Below are 18,736 nucleotides of genomic sequence, written 5' to 3'. Positions count from 1 at the left end.
ACCAAATTAGTTACACATTAGACAATATTTTTATAATAGGATTTAATTAATTGGTGTAGACTTGGTAGAAAGTCTGCTTCCAAATCCCAACTTTCAGCTCCTACCCAAAATTAAATCAGCGACCCCCTGAAGTATACTCAAAGAGCATAATAATAAAGCTTTTAGAAACAATCATAAACATTTGGAGAATAACTTCCCTTTCTTTTTCCCCACTTATTGCTGCACTTTTCCATTCTCTCTCTGTAACCAAGCCCAGGACTTACATTAAAAATTATTTTCCTATAAAGCAACTCTAAGGATGCATGAGAAACTAGTATTTGTTCTTTCCTATAAATATGGTTGGATGCTAGGTGTGTTTTTTCATACATTTCTAGATACCAAGTTGTAAAGAGAAGAGGCAGTAAGAGATGAGTCAAAAACTGTTAAGTTTTTTAGAAAAAGAACATTGAAGATATGAAACTTATTCGCAAGGTTCAGAGATTTATAACTTCACTATTTAGTGCTTAGTAGTACTTAGTTCTCTTGGTACTATAGTACTATTGCTGTATAATAAATACTATTATCCAAATGCAGAGCAAAATACATACAGTGACTAATACATTTATGATTTATGTGTAAATTATAAGCAAAAGAGCAAGAGGTAATATACTATTTTCTTTATGATCTAAATGGAACGATATGGCAATGAAACAAAATCTATGTAAATAGCGTAAACAATCCTTTTTACTGTATGCTGATGCTAGTTTAGACTTTGGCTCATCCATTCATATTAGATTAGTAGATAATGCTATTCATATTCTGCCCTTTGCATTCAAACTAAATAACCTTGATGAATTGTTTCTTTTCTGTGTCTTCTGCCTTGCTCGTATCTTCTTTCATGATAAAGGTGATCATATCCTTAATATTTTATTTAAAGGAAAAAAAAAGTGTATATATACATGAACACAATTTGTAAAGAAGTTTAAAAAACAAAAGACACAAAATGCTATTAAGTAGGGGAACCTAATAATGAATATAATGAATAACAAAATTGTAATTTTATCACTTAAAAATAATACTCATGGAGTCTTCTTGCACTTAATTTAGTGATAGGTTTTAAAAGTATATCATTATGTTGCAGTGTGATTTGTGATGGCGTGACTTACCAACTTGAATTCCATTTGTCCAGTACTTGATTTGTCCTTTCTGAAATCAGGCTGTGAACCAGATACTTTTACAAAGACTTGGGAACATTTTGGAATATTAGGATTTCACTTTCTGTGCTATTTATATCTATCACCAAGGAATAAAGTTAGAAGTTTATTTTAAATGTCAGTGCTGCGGAAATTATAGATTGTTATCAAGCTTATGATGAAGTAACCCATCTTGAAGAAGGTCCATAAAAGTTTCCTTTTCACGCAGTTACAGTTAAAGGTGGCAAAGAATTGGTAGTAATTTTTCAATTGAAACACAAACTTTTCTAATAAATCTGTATTTAGAGTTTGTAAATTGAAGTAAATAGTAAAAGTTATTGGTATCTTTTCTTTTTTTTTCTTCCCGAATCCTAGTTTAAGGAAGAAAAATGTAAAATTAAATTTGAGTTTAAAAATTCACTTCATCCCAAGAAATAAAGCCTTCGTACATCCCTTTAGTGATGGCTGAAAAAATTCTCCTTTTTGGATAGAAGGGACAGTGTTTAAGTAATCTTGTATTTTATGGTACCAGTGGGGGAAATGGTGAGCTTTGGGGAATATAAAATTTCTTCTAGACACTAGAGAAAGGTGAAGGAAAGTCTGGTTAGTGTACGTATGCATGTTGTGATGTCTGACCTAGGATTTTTCAGACATTCCTAGGACACTGATCAGAAATCTAAAGTGGATAGCATGGCTGGGGTCATGGGGCAGGATTGTTTCAGATTAAGTCTGCTCTTAATGACCTGAGAAAATTGTCAAAATAACCAGCAATTTTACTTGCTTTGGAAAAAAAAATCAACAAAGATTAGTGCATATATCACCGGTGTAAGCCAAACCATTATGTATTGTTGCAAAAGAGCAGACGCTTCCACTCTATGAAACAGATTTTTAATTTCCTTGAAATGAAAGTAGAACTGAAAACATTAAACTGAAAACCAAAAGAAGAAAAAAAAAGAAAAAAACAATCAATACCAAAGCAAACAAACAAAACACCTGTAGGTCAGCATATATGTAACAGGTAAATGTTTCTATTTATTTTTTTATTCACTCAGTATTATTTTTCTTTAAGTGGCAGAGGATTTCTGCCTACCCTGCTGGAGCTGTAATGAATACAGGCTTTCAAGCTCCTGCTGCGTGCCTGAGCTGTAAGGATGCAGTAACAAACATCTTCCCATCTTCCATCAGTGGGCTAACACTGATCAACACGGCGTTTGATGGGACTGCTTATAAGGTGTCCTTGTAAAGATATAGATAGTGCTTTGCCTGCAGCATTCTCCCATGCCAGCACTTTCTTTCAGCGCTTTGGAGCCCTGCATACTGTGTTTGGGTGGCCGGGTGCTAGCAGGGCTGCCCTGTGCTAGTCCTGGCTGCTCAGGGCAGGATGTGTCTTGAGGACTGGAGTGAAGGAGTGAATTGAAGCTTGGGAAAGAGAGAGGAAAGGTTTGGGATTAAGTTTTTATTTACCTGGCAATAAATTAATTTTCCCCATGGTTTTCCCATGACAGCAATTAGTGAGTGATCTTCTCCCCTTTTTCTCGACCCACAAGCTTTCTGGTTGCCATTCTTCCTTGTTTTCTGCCCCTGAGGGGAGGAGTGAGCAAGTGTCGGGTGGAAGCTGGCTGTTAGCCAGTGCCAATCACTGCACCAGGCTGCTGATGGCAAGGGTAGCAGTATGGTGAGGATGTGGCCACCAGCGTCACCAATCCATAATGCTTCTTTTGGGGAAGAAAGCTGGCTAAGAAAGCTTTGGGGAAGAAAGCTGGCTTAGAAAGAAAGTGAATGATGTGATGATGTGGAGAGGAAGGAGTGTGGCAGTGGGATGACTGGAGGGCAGCCGTCTTAGAAATTAAGTGTTGGGTTATATGGAGAGTTGTCATCAAAAAAAGAGAAGGGGAGGGAGAACAGGGAGATGGTCTTTGCAAGCCTGGAAGAATTTGAAGGTGTTTGAAAGAATCATGGATGGGAAATGGAGAAATGAGTGCCCTCTGGGGCTATAAGGGAAAGAAAGCCCTCTGTGACATATTGCAGATGGCCAGTGACATAGAATAGAATCATAGAGTGGTTCAGGTTGGAAGGGACCTTGAAGATCATTCAGTTCCAACCCCCTGCCATGGACAGGGACACCTCCCACCAGACCAGGTTGCCCAAAACCCCATCCAACCTGGCCTTGAACACCTCCAGGGATGGGGCATCCACAGCTTCTCTGGGCAGCCTGTGCCAGGGCCTCACCACCCTCTGAGTGAAGAATTTCCTCCTAGCCTCTAATCTAAATCTCCCCTCTTTTAGCACATAGTAGAAGATGTTTTTGTTCCCTAAATAGGGGACGCAGATCAAGCATAAAATAATTATCTGCTCATACTCTTGATTTCAAATGCTACTCTATTAAACAAGCTTTAAATCCTGCACAGTAAAAGGTTCTTGATTTGCAAAAGAAAAGCAAGAAACAAAAAATGATCTGACAGGTAAAAATTGTCTTTGGATGGGAATGAGCAGGTTGTAAAGGTTCAGATTTAGAATTCTTTTTTAAGGTACAACCACTGTGTGAGAGGAATCTTTGGGAAGGAAAACCTTTACAGTTTGCAAAGCAGTATTACCTACTCATGGAATTATTAGACACTAATAGAAGACAAGTTAGTATATCAAAGTGGTAAACAGCCTTGTAGCTGGTGCCTTATCCTTAAGAAACTACCTGGTTCTATATAAGCTTCTTCATTACTCTTTTGAAAGTTATATAATAATACTCCTGTAGTTCCAGCATTAGTTTTTTTCAGCACCCAAATCCTTTACTATGTTGAAGCTGTAAGAATTTAAGATCCAATAGCCATGAACAAGAGTTTTTGTTGTTGTTGTTTGCTTTTTTTTTTTGTTTTTTTTTTAAAGTTTGAAACAATTTAACCTATTAAAAATGTAAGCCCAGGTCAGCTGTAAAGAGGGAGAAGGGGGAAAAAGAAGTACAATGAACTCATCTTAACAAGTTTATTATATTCATGGTATGACCAGGATCCAAAGGCTAAGCCAAGAAAAACCTGCAGTGAGTGATATGGTTTTTGTTTGTTTGTTTGTTTTATCCTTCCCTGCTCTTCCTTTGAATGAATCTGCCTTTACTACCATATCAAGTAAATTAAAAGCATTTACTTTGTTCCTCTAGGTTCTTATGGGAGACTTGTATAAGCTCCGAGATCTTTTGTACCAACCTGTTGTCCCTGTTGATGATTTGGTCTTTATTACATTATTTATTTTGCTTATAAAAGCTAAATGTATTAAGGAAAATCCAACTCAAATGTGTTTTCAAGGATACAGACTAGTTAAAATATATGCATAGTTTTCATGATTTATTAATTTTTATTTTCCCCTCCTTGTTCAGCTAAGAATTTTTGTGTAATAGTGGGACTGAAAGTTTGGATATTTGTCTTTAGTAATGATTTAGTAGTGAACAACTGTTAATCCCATTATAGCTTTCTAAAAAGATGTGAATTCCCACTCTTTGAACTGGAATACATGTTTTCTACCGATCATTTTTCTCATCCTCTTTGTAAATGTGAAAGGTATTTTAAGGAAGTATGAGATCAAAACTCTCTTCAAATCAGTTTAGTTTGTTGTTTTTAAAACAGAATACTATTATTTTTTGGTTGTACATATAAAAGCTCTTTCTTTCAGGTGTTCTTAAGATAGTTGTGCACATAAAGGCATTCTTGGGAAGAAACTGAATATTTTCATCTCCTAAACAGGTGCCTCAATGCATGTACTTACTGCAAAACTAAGCATGCCAGAGGAGACCTAGCAAGCTATCCCATTGAAGAACTAGTGGACAGAGCCAAACAGTCTTTTCAAGGTAAGGGGCTTTATTCCTACAATAAAAGTCATCCTTTGAATTGTACCAGATCTTATTTTCACATGTAATGATTGTGATACAATATGGCTCTGTTACAGTATTGGTGTTATTAGTATGTTGTGGCTGTGTCTAGTGGTGTATTTGTGGTAGGAAGCCATGCTGTCATTATGTTGGGGTGCCATTGTTTACAAAAGGTAGTCCTACCAGAAGGATTATTTCATTTTAAATTTAGGCTTGCACAGATAAAGTTCCACGCAAACATTTTGTCATGATGAAGATAATTTCTGTAAGATTTATGCATTTTGCTTTGTTGCTATTTTCTTACAAGGGAAGGCAGTAATGTTTTTCGCTCAGCAATAACAGTAAATTTCATAAACTTTCATAGGATTCTGAAAACACTTTTAAGATATATTGTTTTTTCCCATAATGGGTTTCCTTGAGGAGGTCTAGGATGTTTCTGTGAGCAATACAAAGTTTTGAGGATTAATTTGAAACAGATAAGATTACCAGCTTCCAATAAAACAGGTACTGATGGACTTCTACTTTCAACTTCAATAGAGTATTTGTACTGATCTTACATGGATTCAACCAAACATCAGTTTTTCATGCAGCACAGGACTCTGATAATATTTGCCTAAAACTCTTGTGTTTCATAGTTATGTTAGTTTTACTGAACTGATATTTGTTATTTGTATCTGAATTTTGCCTTTCTTGCAAAAATGAACATTTTCAAATATTTTCTGTTCATTTCTGATGCAATCTCTGTGAAGGCATAGGTATTGTTTCCTGTGTTTGTGTGCCATGTTGAAAGTTTATGCGCCTACTAAAAAAATACTTTATACACTTACTAAAAAAACACTGAGGTAATTCATGTACAGCTTCTCCTTTCTTCTTTGAATCAAATTCTTTTGAATCAAAATTATAACAACAAATACAGTATGTGATGTCACACTTCGTGGCACGTGCAAATGTTGCAATCATTGGGTTTCACTTACAGCTGTTACAACTGTTCTAATAAAAAGTTGGTCTGCAACGCTTCAGCACAATCAAAAATCTGTCCTTATTTAGGGACCCACAATTAACTTTATTCAAGTTTGTGATGGACTTCTGGCTATTCCTATCAGCAGTATGTAAAAGAGAAGTCCTTTTCCTAATCAAAGTCCATGTTTACAAATTCTGAGTTCTACATTACCCACTTAGCAATGTAAATATCTTTTGCTTTTCTTAAAATCTTGCCGTTCCACAAGCCAAACTACTCTTTTTCTGTCATGAAGCTTATCTATAATTGCCATACATTTTCTCCTACTGCTTAGGTTTGTATGATTAATGCAGTTGTTGCTATGAATTAGATTGTCTGTTATGATAGACAGGAATCCTGCCATGTGTCAGAATTCTTGTTTTAAAAGAAGTTTCTTAAACCCGTATCAATTTGATGATATCTTCAGTAATTGAAATACAAGATGTATAAATGCATTTCCTACTTTGGTGGAGAAACAGTTCAGGCAATCCATTTCAGAAGGTTAAAAGTTTTCAGTAGTACAAGACAGGTGATTTTTAAATTGTTAAGTAGTCACTGTGCAGGTTAAAAGCCGCCATTTGATGGTTATGGTTATTGAGCAGTAATCGTTCCTGGTAATATCATGATATGTAGGTAGAAAAGGAACACTACATTCTTTTTCTTTCATCCAGGTATATCTCTGCAGTACATTTTTATTAGTAGTAGTAGTGTAAGAATAGTATTATTTTGTTAGCACTAAATACCCATTTAAATGTTCTAAAGAAACTGAACATTTCAGCGAGGAAATATGCCAAAGAAAGCAAAGAGAAAATATGGGCAATATAGTCAGGATTATGGCCTTATATAGGCTAGCATTTAATTTCATTCAGAATTATTGTGTGGAAAGAAAAAAAAAAACTTCAGACTTGTCTGTCTTGTTATAGTTGTATTTACATGCGCTAAAGTCCATGTGAGTTTGTCTTTGCAGACAATAAATGTGAAATTTTGGAAAGTATTTTGAACTTTGAGGACTGTACGTTCAGATTGAAAATTAAGTAATTCAATGTATCTGTTGTACTGCGGCCCTTATTATAACTACTGACTCCCTCAAATAACTTGATTTCTAATGGAAAAAGTTGCCCTTAAACTGTTGTTTTGAAATGTCATGGAGAAATGCTATGACACTTCTCACAGCAGGCATCTCCAGGGAGTTCTATTCTTATTTGGCCTTACACTAGTACCTTTGTTAGAGGAAATAAGAAAAGAAGCAAGTACCGAGTTGTAAAATGAGAGGCTTTACCTCTAGCTTCCACGTGTTTATAAAAATCCAAGAAATAGTTAGATACTTAGTTTGCAGTGTATTTTTTGTAGTAATTTATTGCTGCCAGCTTGCTGCAGCTGGGCTGCAGAAACTCTTCATCAATCCAGCGAAAACTTGAACAATTCAAATTCATTGAAGTCATTGCTGAGTTATTGAACTGCACTCTCTTCAACAATTTTCTGTTTTCTCAGAAGATGCACTGGTGAAGCTCTAGTGAAAAATATGGAGAGGTACAGCTATGTGATGAAAAGTTTTTCCACTTTGTAATTATTCATGGGAGAATTGACGTGTCTTGGAAGAACAGCAGCAAAAAACAGTATCTGATGATTTTGTACAACTACATGATCAAGTCATGTAAGAAAAGGGAGAATAATGTTATCTGCAGTGCTTTGTAGATATGTAGTCTTACAGTATGCAACTTGATAAGGCCCGAAGGTGGGAAGTTATGGTTAATACCCAAAATGCTTAGAACTGTATTTAAGGATATTTTGATACAGGTCCTTAAGTCTCAGAACTAAAACAGCTCTCTAAAATGTTTTTCTCAGGTAATCATTCTTTGTTTCTAGATCCCAATTGCCATCTTGTCACTATTTCTAACAGCAGTTGCAAATGGAGCTTTAGTGTTGTGATCAGATGCTCCCAATTTTTCTCCAGCCATTTCCATGCTGCAGCCTCTGGGTTGGATATCTCTATGTAGGAAGTGTTTCTGAGCCATAGCATATGCAGCTCTACTTGTCTGCCAGTCATTTCAAGTAGTCAGTGATCTAGTCTGGGACTACTAATAATACTTTGTCAGCGTACTGTTACCAATCACGTATCTGTGTGACAGCAGATGCAAGGTACCTTACGGTGGTAATTATTTTTGATGCTTGTCTCCAGCGTGACTTCCAAAGATTTTTTATTTTAATTTTCTCAGGCTTTTATATATTTTAAATTCAGTAAAGTCAAAAACCCAGTGTGTTGCAAGTTCTTGTTAGTTTCATAATGCACTGAACTAAATTTCTGACACTTTTTTTATAAGAGGTATCCTGAGGCTGAGTTTTTTTGCGTACTGTGTATGGATTTACACCTTCTGTCTGACCTCCATAGTGCTTTAGAAGTTATGATTGACATCGGCTTGATAATTACAAAAATTCTTTTTTAATGAATTGATCCATCTGAAGCTAAAAGTAGACTATTGAGGTTTTAGCTGTTCTACCTTGACTGTTTTGTCTCTCAATTTCAACTTTCAATAGGCAGGGTTTTTTTTATTTTTAACATGGACAGCCTTGTCAAATCACATTATATAACAGATTTCTATAGGGCAGTTAGTAAAAGAAAAATATTGCTAAATGTAGTAAAGTGGCCTTTACGTTGCGAACAAATGTGTTCTGTAAGGTTGTTTATGCAAAGAGCTTTTCAACAGCTGATAGTACAGCACTTTCTTTGTGTCATCAGTTCAGTGGTATGTTTTTTCAAAATTTACTATATCATGTTCAATGCTGTATTTTGCTGGAGATTGTATTTGCAGTTATGAGAGAGCTCTTTCTTTCCTTCCAAAAACGACTCTATGTATGACAATGTGTTTTTGCTTAGTTCATTAAGTGGAAGACAGGAGTTGCTGCCATTGGTGAACAGTGCCTCAAGGAGACACAAAAGTTAAAACAGTGTTGTGTGGAATGATGTCCTGGGATAACTTTGGCTAAATTGCAAGACTTGTAATTGATTTCAGAATTTTCTTTTATGGATTTTAGTGACCATAAAAAATGCTTAACTGATATTGCTACCTGATGGTTTGTAAATGCAACCAGTTATAAGAGAGAATTTCTGGGCAGAGATAGCACTTTATATTGCCAACAATTTTAGCTGGCTCAGCAAACTGACTTAAAAATATAAATAGTTTTATGAATTAGGTGTTACTTCATTCTATGAAGTTACTTCATTCAATGAAAATCTCCTGCATGTACCAGTAGGAAATTATTTTTCTTTAGCATTGCATGTCTGTCAAAAATGACAGGGAATATGCTGCTATTAAAATATACACTGTATAATTACTACAATACTAACTTATTTTATGGTAGCAACCAGTAAGCTCAAAGGAAAGTCAAGTTATGTTGGGAAACAGCATGCTCATATCCTCAAGCTACGTGGAACAATAGCTTCTGGATGAATAATTGCAGTGGCAAAATATAATTTATTTTTATTTCATTATTTACATGATGGTTGTCTGGCATGCATGGTGTTGAATTCTGAATAATACTTCTGCTCAGGAAAATTTGGACAAAATGTAGTATTGCAAAGCAAAGGAGCTACCTAGAGGATGATGCTGAGCCTCAACTTTCTTTCATGAGTAGTCTTTCACAATTATCCCTTATCTTGTAGGTTTTAAAGTGTTGAGAGTTTGAAGGAGGTTAATGCTAAATATTTCTCTCTCTACAAGTATAAACAGATGTTTGCACATAGCGATAAGGTTTCTTTTTATATAACGTGACTAGTTTCCAAAGCTTTTCAGATCAATGTAAGTCTAGCTAAGGATCTCTGGTTTTAGTACTTCTGATGAGGTGCTGTCAGGACATTCTGCTTTCTTAATCGGTAACTGGTTTTCTTTCTGCAGCACTACCACCGAGCTCTCTATGTGTGTGTTTTCAGAGCAGCTGCCATTCTTGAACGGAGAAATATTTAATATTGACAGTGGTTTTAGTTGCTTGTTAATTAGTCAAAGTGGTACCAAGTTTTGATGTTTTAGGCTGTGCTTTCTGAGTGGTGGATATGGTCTTTGAATGTGCTTTGAAGGACTGGGTGCTTGGTCACCCAGATGGAGACCTGGCTGCAGACTCTAGTTTCTTTGGGATGGGGGAATAAACCAACGCTGTAGAGAGGGTAGGTGTTGTGTATTGAGGTCTCACCTTGATGTGCGATGAAGGCTTTTTCAGAGGCTGGACACAAACCCATGAATGAGGAAATGGTCTTAGCAGTTTAAACATGTCCTTTGCTATTTATTCTAAACATGCCCCAACAAAACTTTCTTGAGGAGCTAGTCTGAATTCCTTGCTCACTAATATTTTTGCCCTTCTAGTGTCAATGTTCCGCCAAATAGGTGATATAGGTACTCACACTGGTGCTTGTCTTCTGTGGCTTAACAGGATTAGCTGAAGTCAAGCATTTTCTTGCACTTCTTTGTACTAATTTTTTTTCAACCATTTCTGCGACACTCCCAAAAGAAAGAACTCTTGCTCCATGTTAACCATGTGATGAAGAAACTTGGCTGAGAATATGTCTAATATCAAGTTGAATATGAAAAAAGGCACTGAGTGTTATCCATCTATACCCAAAAACTGATATATTCCATTGTTCATAGAAACTCAAATATTAATGAAGCATACAATGATACTTAAAGCCTCTTCCAGCAGATAGGTAGTGATAGAACAAGAGGGAATGGCATCAAGTTCTACCAGGGGAAGTTCAGGTTAGAAATCAGAAATTTCTTCTCAGAAAGAGAAGTCAGGCATTGGAATGGGTTTCCCAGGCAGGTGGTGGAGTCACTGTCTCTGGGGGTGTTCAAGGAAAGGTTGGACATGGTGCTTAGGGACATGGTTTAGTAGGCGATAGTGGTGGTAGGGTGATGGTTGGACCAGATGATCTTGCAGGACTTTTCCAACCTTAATGATTCTGTGATTGTTATATACCCAGAATAACTAAACAATATCATGTTAATGACATATAGCTAATCTATCGGTTGAGTTAGATGGACGTGGTTTGGGGAATTTTTTAAAATTCGGTTGTCATTTGGAAAGATTGGGAAATATACTTTGTACAGAAATTAATTATGTTTAGAGCTTTGTTTAATTTTGGATTGGATTAGGTGTTTAGATCAACTAGAAATTAATGTTTAGTTTGGTTCTATGAATACCCACAGACTTTAAAAATACAGGTCAACTCAGAAACAAAACAGCATTTGTGAGTAGGGTTTGTTTTTATTTATATACTGTGAAAAATGAGAATGGTTTACCATGGAAGGTGTTTACACTAAAACATTACAGTTTCCCTCACGTAAAATAATTCACCATTTTGAAATTTCATTAGATTTTAAATTTCCTTTCCTGATGGAAGCTTGCTGATTTCAATACGGAAATTACACTTATTCCCCAAAAGCTATAAGCTGTGCTTTGGGAAGTGTCTGTTTCTGTTTAGCAAAAACAGCATTAGAAAAGGAAATTTTTTTAGTACTGTTTACCAGTAATTGCCTAGGGTAGCATAGCAAAAAGCTGCATATAAAATTAAGGAAGTTAAGCTCAGAGCATTTTTTTCATGCTGTGTCCTTTATAGCAAAAAGGAAGCAAAGCTAAAGGCAGGCTTCACCTGTACATGCAGACCATATTTTATTCCTCCTTTGCTTCTTTATCCACGCTGAAGGAAGCATTAGAGTGAAAAAGCAAACATTAGTACCCTTTAAACACCTCCAAAAGGGGCTACAAAAGCCAAACAATGTTTTCTTGTAAGGTAACTCTAAGGAGGAAACATGAAAATTCATTGCTGGTTGGCTGTTTCTGCAGTTCTCCCATACTTAAGTCACGTTATGCATTTACCCTCATAAAAACTTCAGCAGGGAAAAAGAAAAACACAACCAACCAACAGTGTTGGTTGATGCAAAATAATATGTTGAAGGCATAGCGTATATTGGCTTCTACTTGCTCTCTTTTATCAGCAAGAGTGATGTTATGAGAGTATGAAGTCTGCATCCATTGTAATTGGTTGTTAACTGTCTTATGGAATACTTTTCTATCAGAGTAGACATTCTCAAAATGCTGAATTTCTGAATGGAATATATTGAATTCTACAATTCAATTTTGTACTGTAGAAGGAGCTGAATAAGTTCTATGTAGCATTGTATAATGAAATGCGTGAATCGTCTTTTTCAAAATGATTTTGTTTTGCCTCTGTGCTTTCCAATTTAATGAATTGGAATGTTCTGATACGTAGAATATAAGATGTATAAGAAAGCAAAATTACATATGAAAATCTTTTCTTAATAATGCTCTTTCCACGTAAAAACATATGAACAAACCCCAACCCTATCTAATTTCTCATTTCCTTTCCAATCGTGTTTATTTGATGGGAAAACTCTCCTCTCAAAAATCTGGTATATACACAGCTTTGCTAGGCATAGTGTCGTGTTTTGTTTGCTTGTTGGTTGGTTTCATTTTTTTTAATTTTTTTTTGGGGGTGGGGGAGAGAGGTTGTAGGGGGTGTTAGGGGATGGGGGATGAAGATGGTTGCAGTGTTTTTCTAAGATAAACCTCTTCTGTCAGCCTTTTTACTGACTTCTGGGCAGAGAAGGCCTTCTAATATTGTTCCTGAAGTCTAATTTGAAGTTGCATTCCAGGGATCTTGGGTTGCTGTATTCGAGACACTTTGATAAACAGCTTTTCTTTGTTCTTCTGTGCTTTTTGGCTTTGGCCAAAGAGCTAGTTTTTTTTTGTTGTTGTTGTTAAGTTTATTAAAATTCTTTCTGTATTGTCGTTTGTGTTTTATGAATGTTTAAGTTCTGCCTGCTGACTTTGCTAATGCACAGAATACGTAGGCCAAGGTAAATATTTTGGTACCAGTGTGTCACTTCTTAGAGTTGCATGGGATAACATAATGAATTAGTTTTTCATGGCTGCGTGTAATCTTTTCTAATGATGCTGAAAGAAATAGGCATTCCATCAGTAATGATTAGAAGCACTGACTTTAGGTAAGTACAAACTGCTGTGTTACAGAAATTTAAACACACATTGGCAACATCCTGTAATATACAGATTTTTAAGAGAATAAAAAGATGTCTTTTCAGTAGCATATTAAAATACTGCAATTATTTTCAAGCTTCATTTGAGAAACAAAATTACAAGGTTAGCGAGCTTTCCTCTTGACTCAAAAAGAAATTCCCAATTATGTTTTTGTGTGTGTTTCTTTTATATGGTCATCTTTGCTGAAATGCTACGGTTGTTTCTGTCATCTTCACTGTGTCTGCAGGGTTGTTAGGCAATGGAACAGGCTGCCCGGGGAAGTGGTGGAGTCACCATCCCTGGAAGTCTTCAAAAGACGTTTAGATGTAGAGCTTAGGGATATGGTTTAGTGGGGACTGTTAGCGTTAGGTCAGAGGTTGGACTCGATGATCTTGAGGTCTCTTCCAACCTAGAAATTCTGTGATTCTGTGTGAAAAGGTTCCTTTGGGTTATTTTCAATCGTATTCAATAAGTGCAGTGTCTGTTACATTAGATTATTGGTTTCTAGGTTGTTTAATTTGCTGCATTCTGAAATTATGCATTGGAATACATGAGGCAATTCATTTTACATGTGGGAAAACAATCATCTTGCTGCCTATTTATAGGAATCTTAGGCAACTGATTCAAGACACAAACTCATATCTGTTGTATTGGATAATTGAGCTGAATGGTTTCTTCTGGTCTGACTGAAGGTCTTTCTCCTCCTGTCCCCTCCTCAAAAATGCACAAAATTTTGTGTGTTTTGAGCACAAAAAAATGCTCAAAAACAGCAGTGAGCTTATCCCAGTTTAAGACATTATTTTAACAGTAACATTTTTCATTTATACATCTTAAAGTCTTTCTTTTGTATTTGCTCATTAGTCCTGAAAGATGACGCTATTTACATTTGTGTTTGCTATACAAGGACTGAGTTTCCATTGAGATATATGCAGGAGCACCTAGCTTTAGTCAAGGGGTGATTTCCTCCATTAATTTCACTAATGCCATTTGATTATTGTTTAAATATGTTTGACATATATAATAATATGTCATTGTATATAATAATCTATATAATAGTGTATATAACATATCTATTTTATTAAAAATAATTGCATATAAGAAAATATTACTATTCTGCATGTTTTTGGTTGGTATTTTGCAGTTAGAGTTGAAGTCTCGCTCTGAGATGCCCAGATGTGAGGTGACTTTAATCTAAAAGCCATGTAGCCATTCCACTGTACTGCTGTTCTTTGACTGAATTCAGCTTTCCTTCAGACTATCATATCAGCTCATGCACAATGCTATCAAACATCATTTAATGTGGCTTTAGAATGGGGTTATGTTTGGCAACTAAGTTCTGGGTGAAGAGAACTGCCACTGTATTGAGGTGTAGGTAAAGATGATCATGCCCTAAAGATGAAGATTAGATTGGAATGAAAGCAGTATGCTCTTTGGTACGTAACAGCACACCAGCAAGAATGGAATATTAAACTAAAGAAAAATAAATTTATTAGTTTGTCATTCTCACAAGTCAAACCCTTTTTTGATGTTATTTATATAGGGAATTACAGGTAAAGATTTTTAGAAACAAATCTTCAGTAGTGTGCTAGGAGCTCTCATGAAATGACTCCAGCCCTCTTCATCCCTAAGATTTTATGCTTTTTGATTTTTGACAACAGAATGTCTTTCAGTGTTGCACAGATCAGTTTAGTGATATGCTTTATGGTGCAACCAAGCAAATGTTTGCATCAGCAGAGCTGAGACACAGAAGTTCACACCCATTATGGAAATTTCCCAGATCAGTCCATTATGAACTTTACTGCCCAAGATGGACCTGCAGTCCGCTGGCTGAGCTGTCAGGAGAAGCTTCCAGTTACTTCATACATTCCATGTTGCCCTTCAGATGTCCAGGCATTGATGTAACGGTGCATGTTCTGCTTAACAGGCAAATACCATGCAAGGAGAAATGCACTGAAAGCACTGAACATTTATTTAGCTGCCGGCTGAACTGCAGTTTTATTTTTCCTGGGGGAAGATGATCTGAAATTAATGGCAACGGTGCTAACATAAAAACATTCTCTTTGAAATTATTCTCGGTACTTTGGAGATAATGTGACCTTTATTTAAATTAGAGTTATGGTACTTACTTTTAATGCTTCAGTGGAAGACTTGAAATTATATGGATTTAAATCTGGAAAAACCCGAACTACATATTAGCTTTGTTCTATTTTTATTCACTCTTGCTGATTTTGAATTGTATGTAAAATTAATTCATGTTTTCTTTTTTCATTTTCTATTTTTTTTTTATCACTTTGTAGAATACACTTTTGTAGCTCTTCACTGGTTCTTCACTTTCTGCTGTTCAAGCTGATAATTATCTTGGGATACACTCATACTGCTTTTTGTTTGTCATGTTTTTACAAAACTGTTTATGAATCACTTCCAGGAAGAAAATAAGTACCTCTACAATTAATGTCTTTCAGACTATATTGCAGGTCTGCTCAATAGTACTATAATGTTTCTGTCCATGGTGTCCCAGGTCTCATGCATTTGTAGTGTAATATGTATGTAGTCAGTCCACTGCTTTTAGAAAGCCTCAAACACGTTGCACATGCTGTGTAGGTGATCGACTCATGCAGAATATATTTGATGCTTTCCAAAGACTGATGACTCTGCAGTGCACTTGTGGTATGTCTGATGCTGCCATCACAAACGTGCTGATTGTGTGCTCTGTAGCCAACAAGGACTTCTCTGGGATTCACAACATACCACTGTTTTTGAGGCATGCCAAGAATCGGCACAAGACTCAAATTTAGTTTGTTAAAAATGTTAATACTTCATTATGGATATAAATTGTGGAGATGATATCATCTTCTAAATTTATAGTTACCAAGAACTTTCACTAATACAATATTGCTTCCATTTGCTTATAACTACGTCAAACTTTAATTGATACTCCTGTTTATAATCATTTAACTATTTGGAAGAATTACGTAGATGTTATTTTATACAAGTTTTTAGAAATGAGAAAACTTTTATTGACAAGTTCAGGAGGACTAGTATGATCATTCTTTTGCTTCTGGGTCACTTTTAAATAAATATAAAAAATATATTATTTTGTGTAGTGTGTATGTATACTCTATACACTATACTACATAAAATATGCTGTAAAATATGCTATATATATATATAAAATATGCTATATAGCACTTAGTTCAGATTTTTTTTTTTTTTTTTAAATAGAGATTCAAGAGATTTTGGCTGTTAGATTTTGTAGGCGTGTTCCACACTTTAGGCTGATTTCATACTTTTTTTTTTTTTTTTTTTTTTTTTCTCCTTATTGCCAGGTCTGCTGTGATACCAGGCATCAGAAATGAGGAAGGGGAACCTCTTTTCACTTTTGCTCCATGTGTTAATGTCTTCCTCTGGCCTTGATAAAGGTTTTAGTCCAGACAATCTGTTTAATCATCCATGTAGCAGCCTCATATAACAAATGTGCTGTAACAGTTAGTTAATTTGCCAAAAAATCTTATCCATACCACATTTAGAACATGAATCAGAATAGATTTTTCAAGTATGCAGTGTAACGTGCAAAACTCTAACTAGAGGCCCTTCCCTTGCAAGGAAAAACACTTAGGCACTGTTTACTGTTTGCATAATTAAAATGCCTAAGTGCTGTGTACCTTTAAAAGAAAAAAATAATAATAATTAAAAAAAGCTGGAGGTGGCCCCAAAGAGCTTATAATGTTATAATATAAACAACAGAGGAGAAATACAGTAGAATAATATAATGTAATCACATTCAAGATAATAATCAGTTGTTCACAGTATTTACTGCTGAGACTAAGGTCTTGTGTGGGGTGATAGAGGAAAGGTTGTTGTTTAGGAAAGATTAGGAAAGATAATGTAGTACAAGGAGTGGTTGTTCATTCTGGGAGGAGCTATGCCCTTAAAAGTCACAAAATTCATGTTCCCTTAAAGATTTTTCATCAGGAGTCAGTCTGTGTGTGCTAGGCTGTGTTTCTTAAAGTAGCAATTTCTTCTCTATGGGGATTATTATAGAAGTCTGAATGGCTTTAAATGGATTCCTTAGCTGCCCTGAAATGTTGTTCATTTCATGGTTGTCTGTTCCAAAATATAAATCCCATTAATACTGTGATATGGAATAAAATGCATATTTTCTGAAAATCCAGACTGTTTGTTAGTTTAGGGTGCTCTCTTATCTGTAAATTGTTGTCAAAGGCATTGTTCAGAGGAGAGCTTGCCAGATGTATTGACACTGTTGCCAGCATTTCTTGTAGCATGACCAGATTACCTTTTTTGTCTCTGTTGAACCTGCCTAGAAATGCTGCTTTTTCAATAGTCTCTCTAAGTGTGCACGGGCTGTGGTAGCCTACAGTGTTGGGAAGAAAAATATAAAATGTATGCGAATGCTTATTTTGCATGCTCGACTAAGACTCATAGAGACAAGAGAACTCCTCTAATCTCTTAGCTTTGGCAGTTTAAAGAACCAGAGAAGGCTGTTTAGCAAAGGTTGTATTTCTTTATTTATTTTTTTAAGTGGTCACATTTGCTCTATAACTCAGACTTCTCATTTTTATTTTTTTTAACCTTATGCAAATGTTTGCATTTATGCTGCTTAACTCTTATAATGACAAGAAATCATTTCAGATTTATATTTTTTTTTGTGGAAAAAGATGCTTTTTTTTTTTTTTAATAAAGGTTTAGTATAAAAGAGCCAAAGCAGAGATATATACAATTAAAAATACTGCCTCATTTTTATCCTTACACTATAGTTTCAGCTGTAATTTAAACAAACCAATAACAAACCAGTCCATGCCTCCATTTTAACTTGGCTTAGCTCTCCAGTCTGGCTTACTTAGGGACCATGTAAACACTTGGATTATCCCAATGGAAAAAATAAACAGACTAGTGTATATTTAAGGTAGGAAATAAGCTACTATAAGCAACTGAGGAGACAGGAAGACCAGCTCGGCAGAGCTGGTTTATGCTGCTTGAAAAGTGTAAGTGAAACTGGATAAGAGTGATCAGATCTTGCATTCTGGAATGGGGTACAGATTTGTCTATGTATTCTCTTGAAATTTTTATAATCTTGCATATACCTTTGTCATTAGAGATGGCAGCATCTGTCATTCTAGTTTCAGTGAAAATTCAGTTTTTCAGAATGTAGTTTTGTTATATTGTAAGAGAACAGAAAGCTGGAAGGAGACTTAAGCTTTTTTTTAGTCATATATATTCAGAAATTTCAAAGTGTGACAGCAATAAATGATACAATTTGAAGCTTTTAAGATACTGAAATTACAGAAATACCACAATTCTGCAATGTCCCAATGCTAGTAAATCAAAGGGATTTGGAGGGATGTCAGGAAACCTAGATATATGGCGGTTTGCCCAAACTCCTCTCCCATCGCTGAGCTGCTGTTTTCTATGCAGACTTACCTAGTTTAGGTGAACTGTCTCTACAAGGCTTCCCCTAATGTTGGACTAGCTGGGCTTCCTTCTCTTATTTTCCAAAGGCATCAGATACCTGTCCCAGCACAACACACCTTGAGAATCCACCGATTTCAGGGAGCCCATGTGCACTGCAATGTTAGTGTCCTCTGGCACTTGAGCAAAAGAAGGGATGCTCACCAAGGAGAGGGAAACAGAGCTCACCTCTGATTTAATAAT

General features: G+C 35.7%; 1 protein-coding gene across 1 annotated transcript in view; it reads left to right on the top strand.

Moving 5' to 3' along the window:
• CDKAL1 (CDKAL1 threonylcarbamoyladenosine tRNA methylthiotransferase) overlaps positions 1-18,736 on the top strand; it is a 433,593-nt gene that overhangs the window by 188,034 nt on the left and 226,823 nt on the right. Inside the window, exon 9 of the mRNA XM_084282033.1 lies at positions 4,901-5,004. Within this exon, the coding sequence (XP_084138159.1) occupies positions 4,901-5,004 (104 nt within the window). The remainder of the gene's footprint in view (positions 1-4,900; positions 5,005-18,736) is intronic.

Source organism: Netta rufina (assembly GCF_964035555.1).
Source record: "Netta rufina genome assembly, chromosome: 2".
In the NCBI taxonomy this organism is placed as follows: domain Eukaryota; kingdom Metazoa; phylum Chordata; class Aves; order Anseriformes; family Anatidae; genus Netta; species Netta rufina.
Note: the sequence above shows the minus strand (reverse complement) of the source record. Positions and strands in the feature narration are given on the sequence as shown.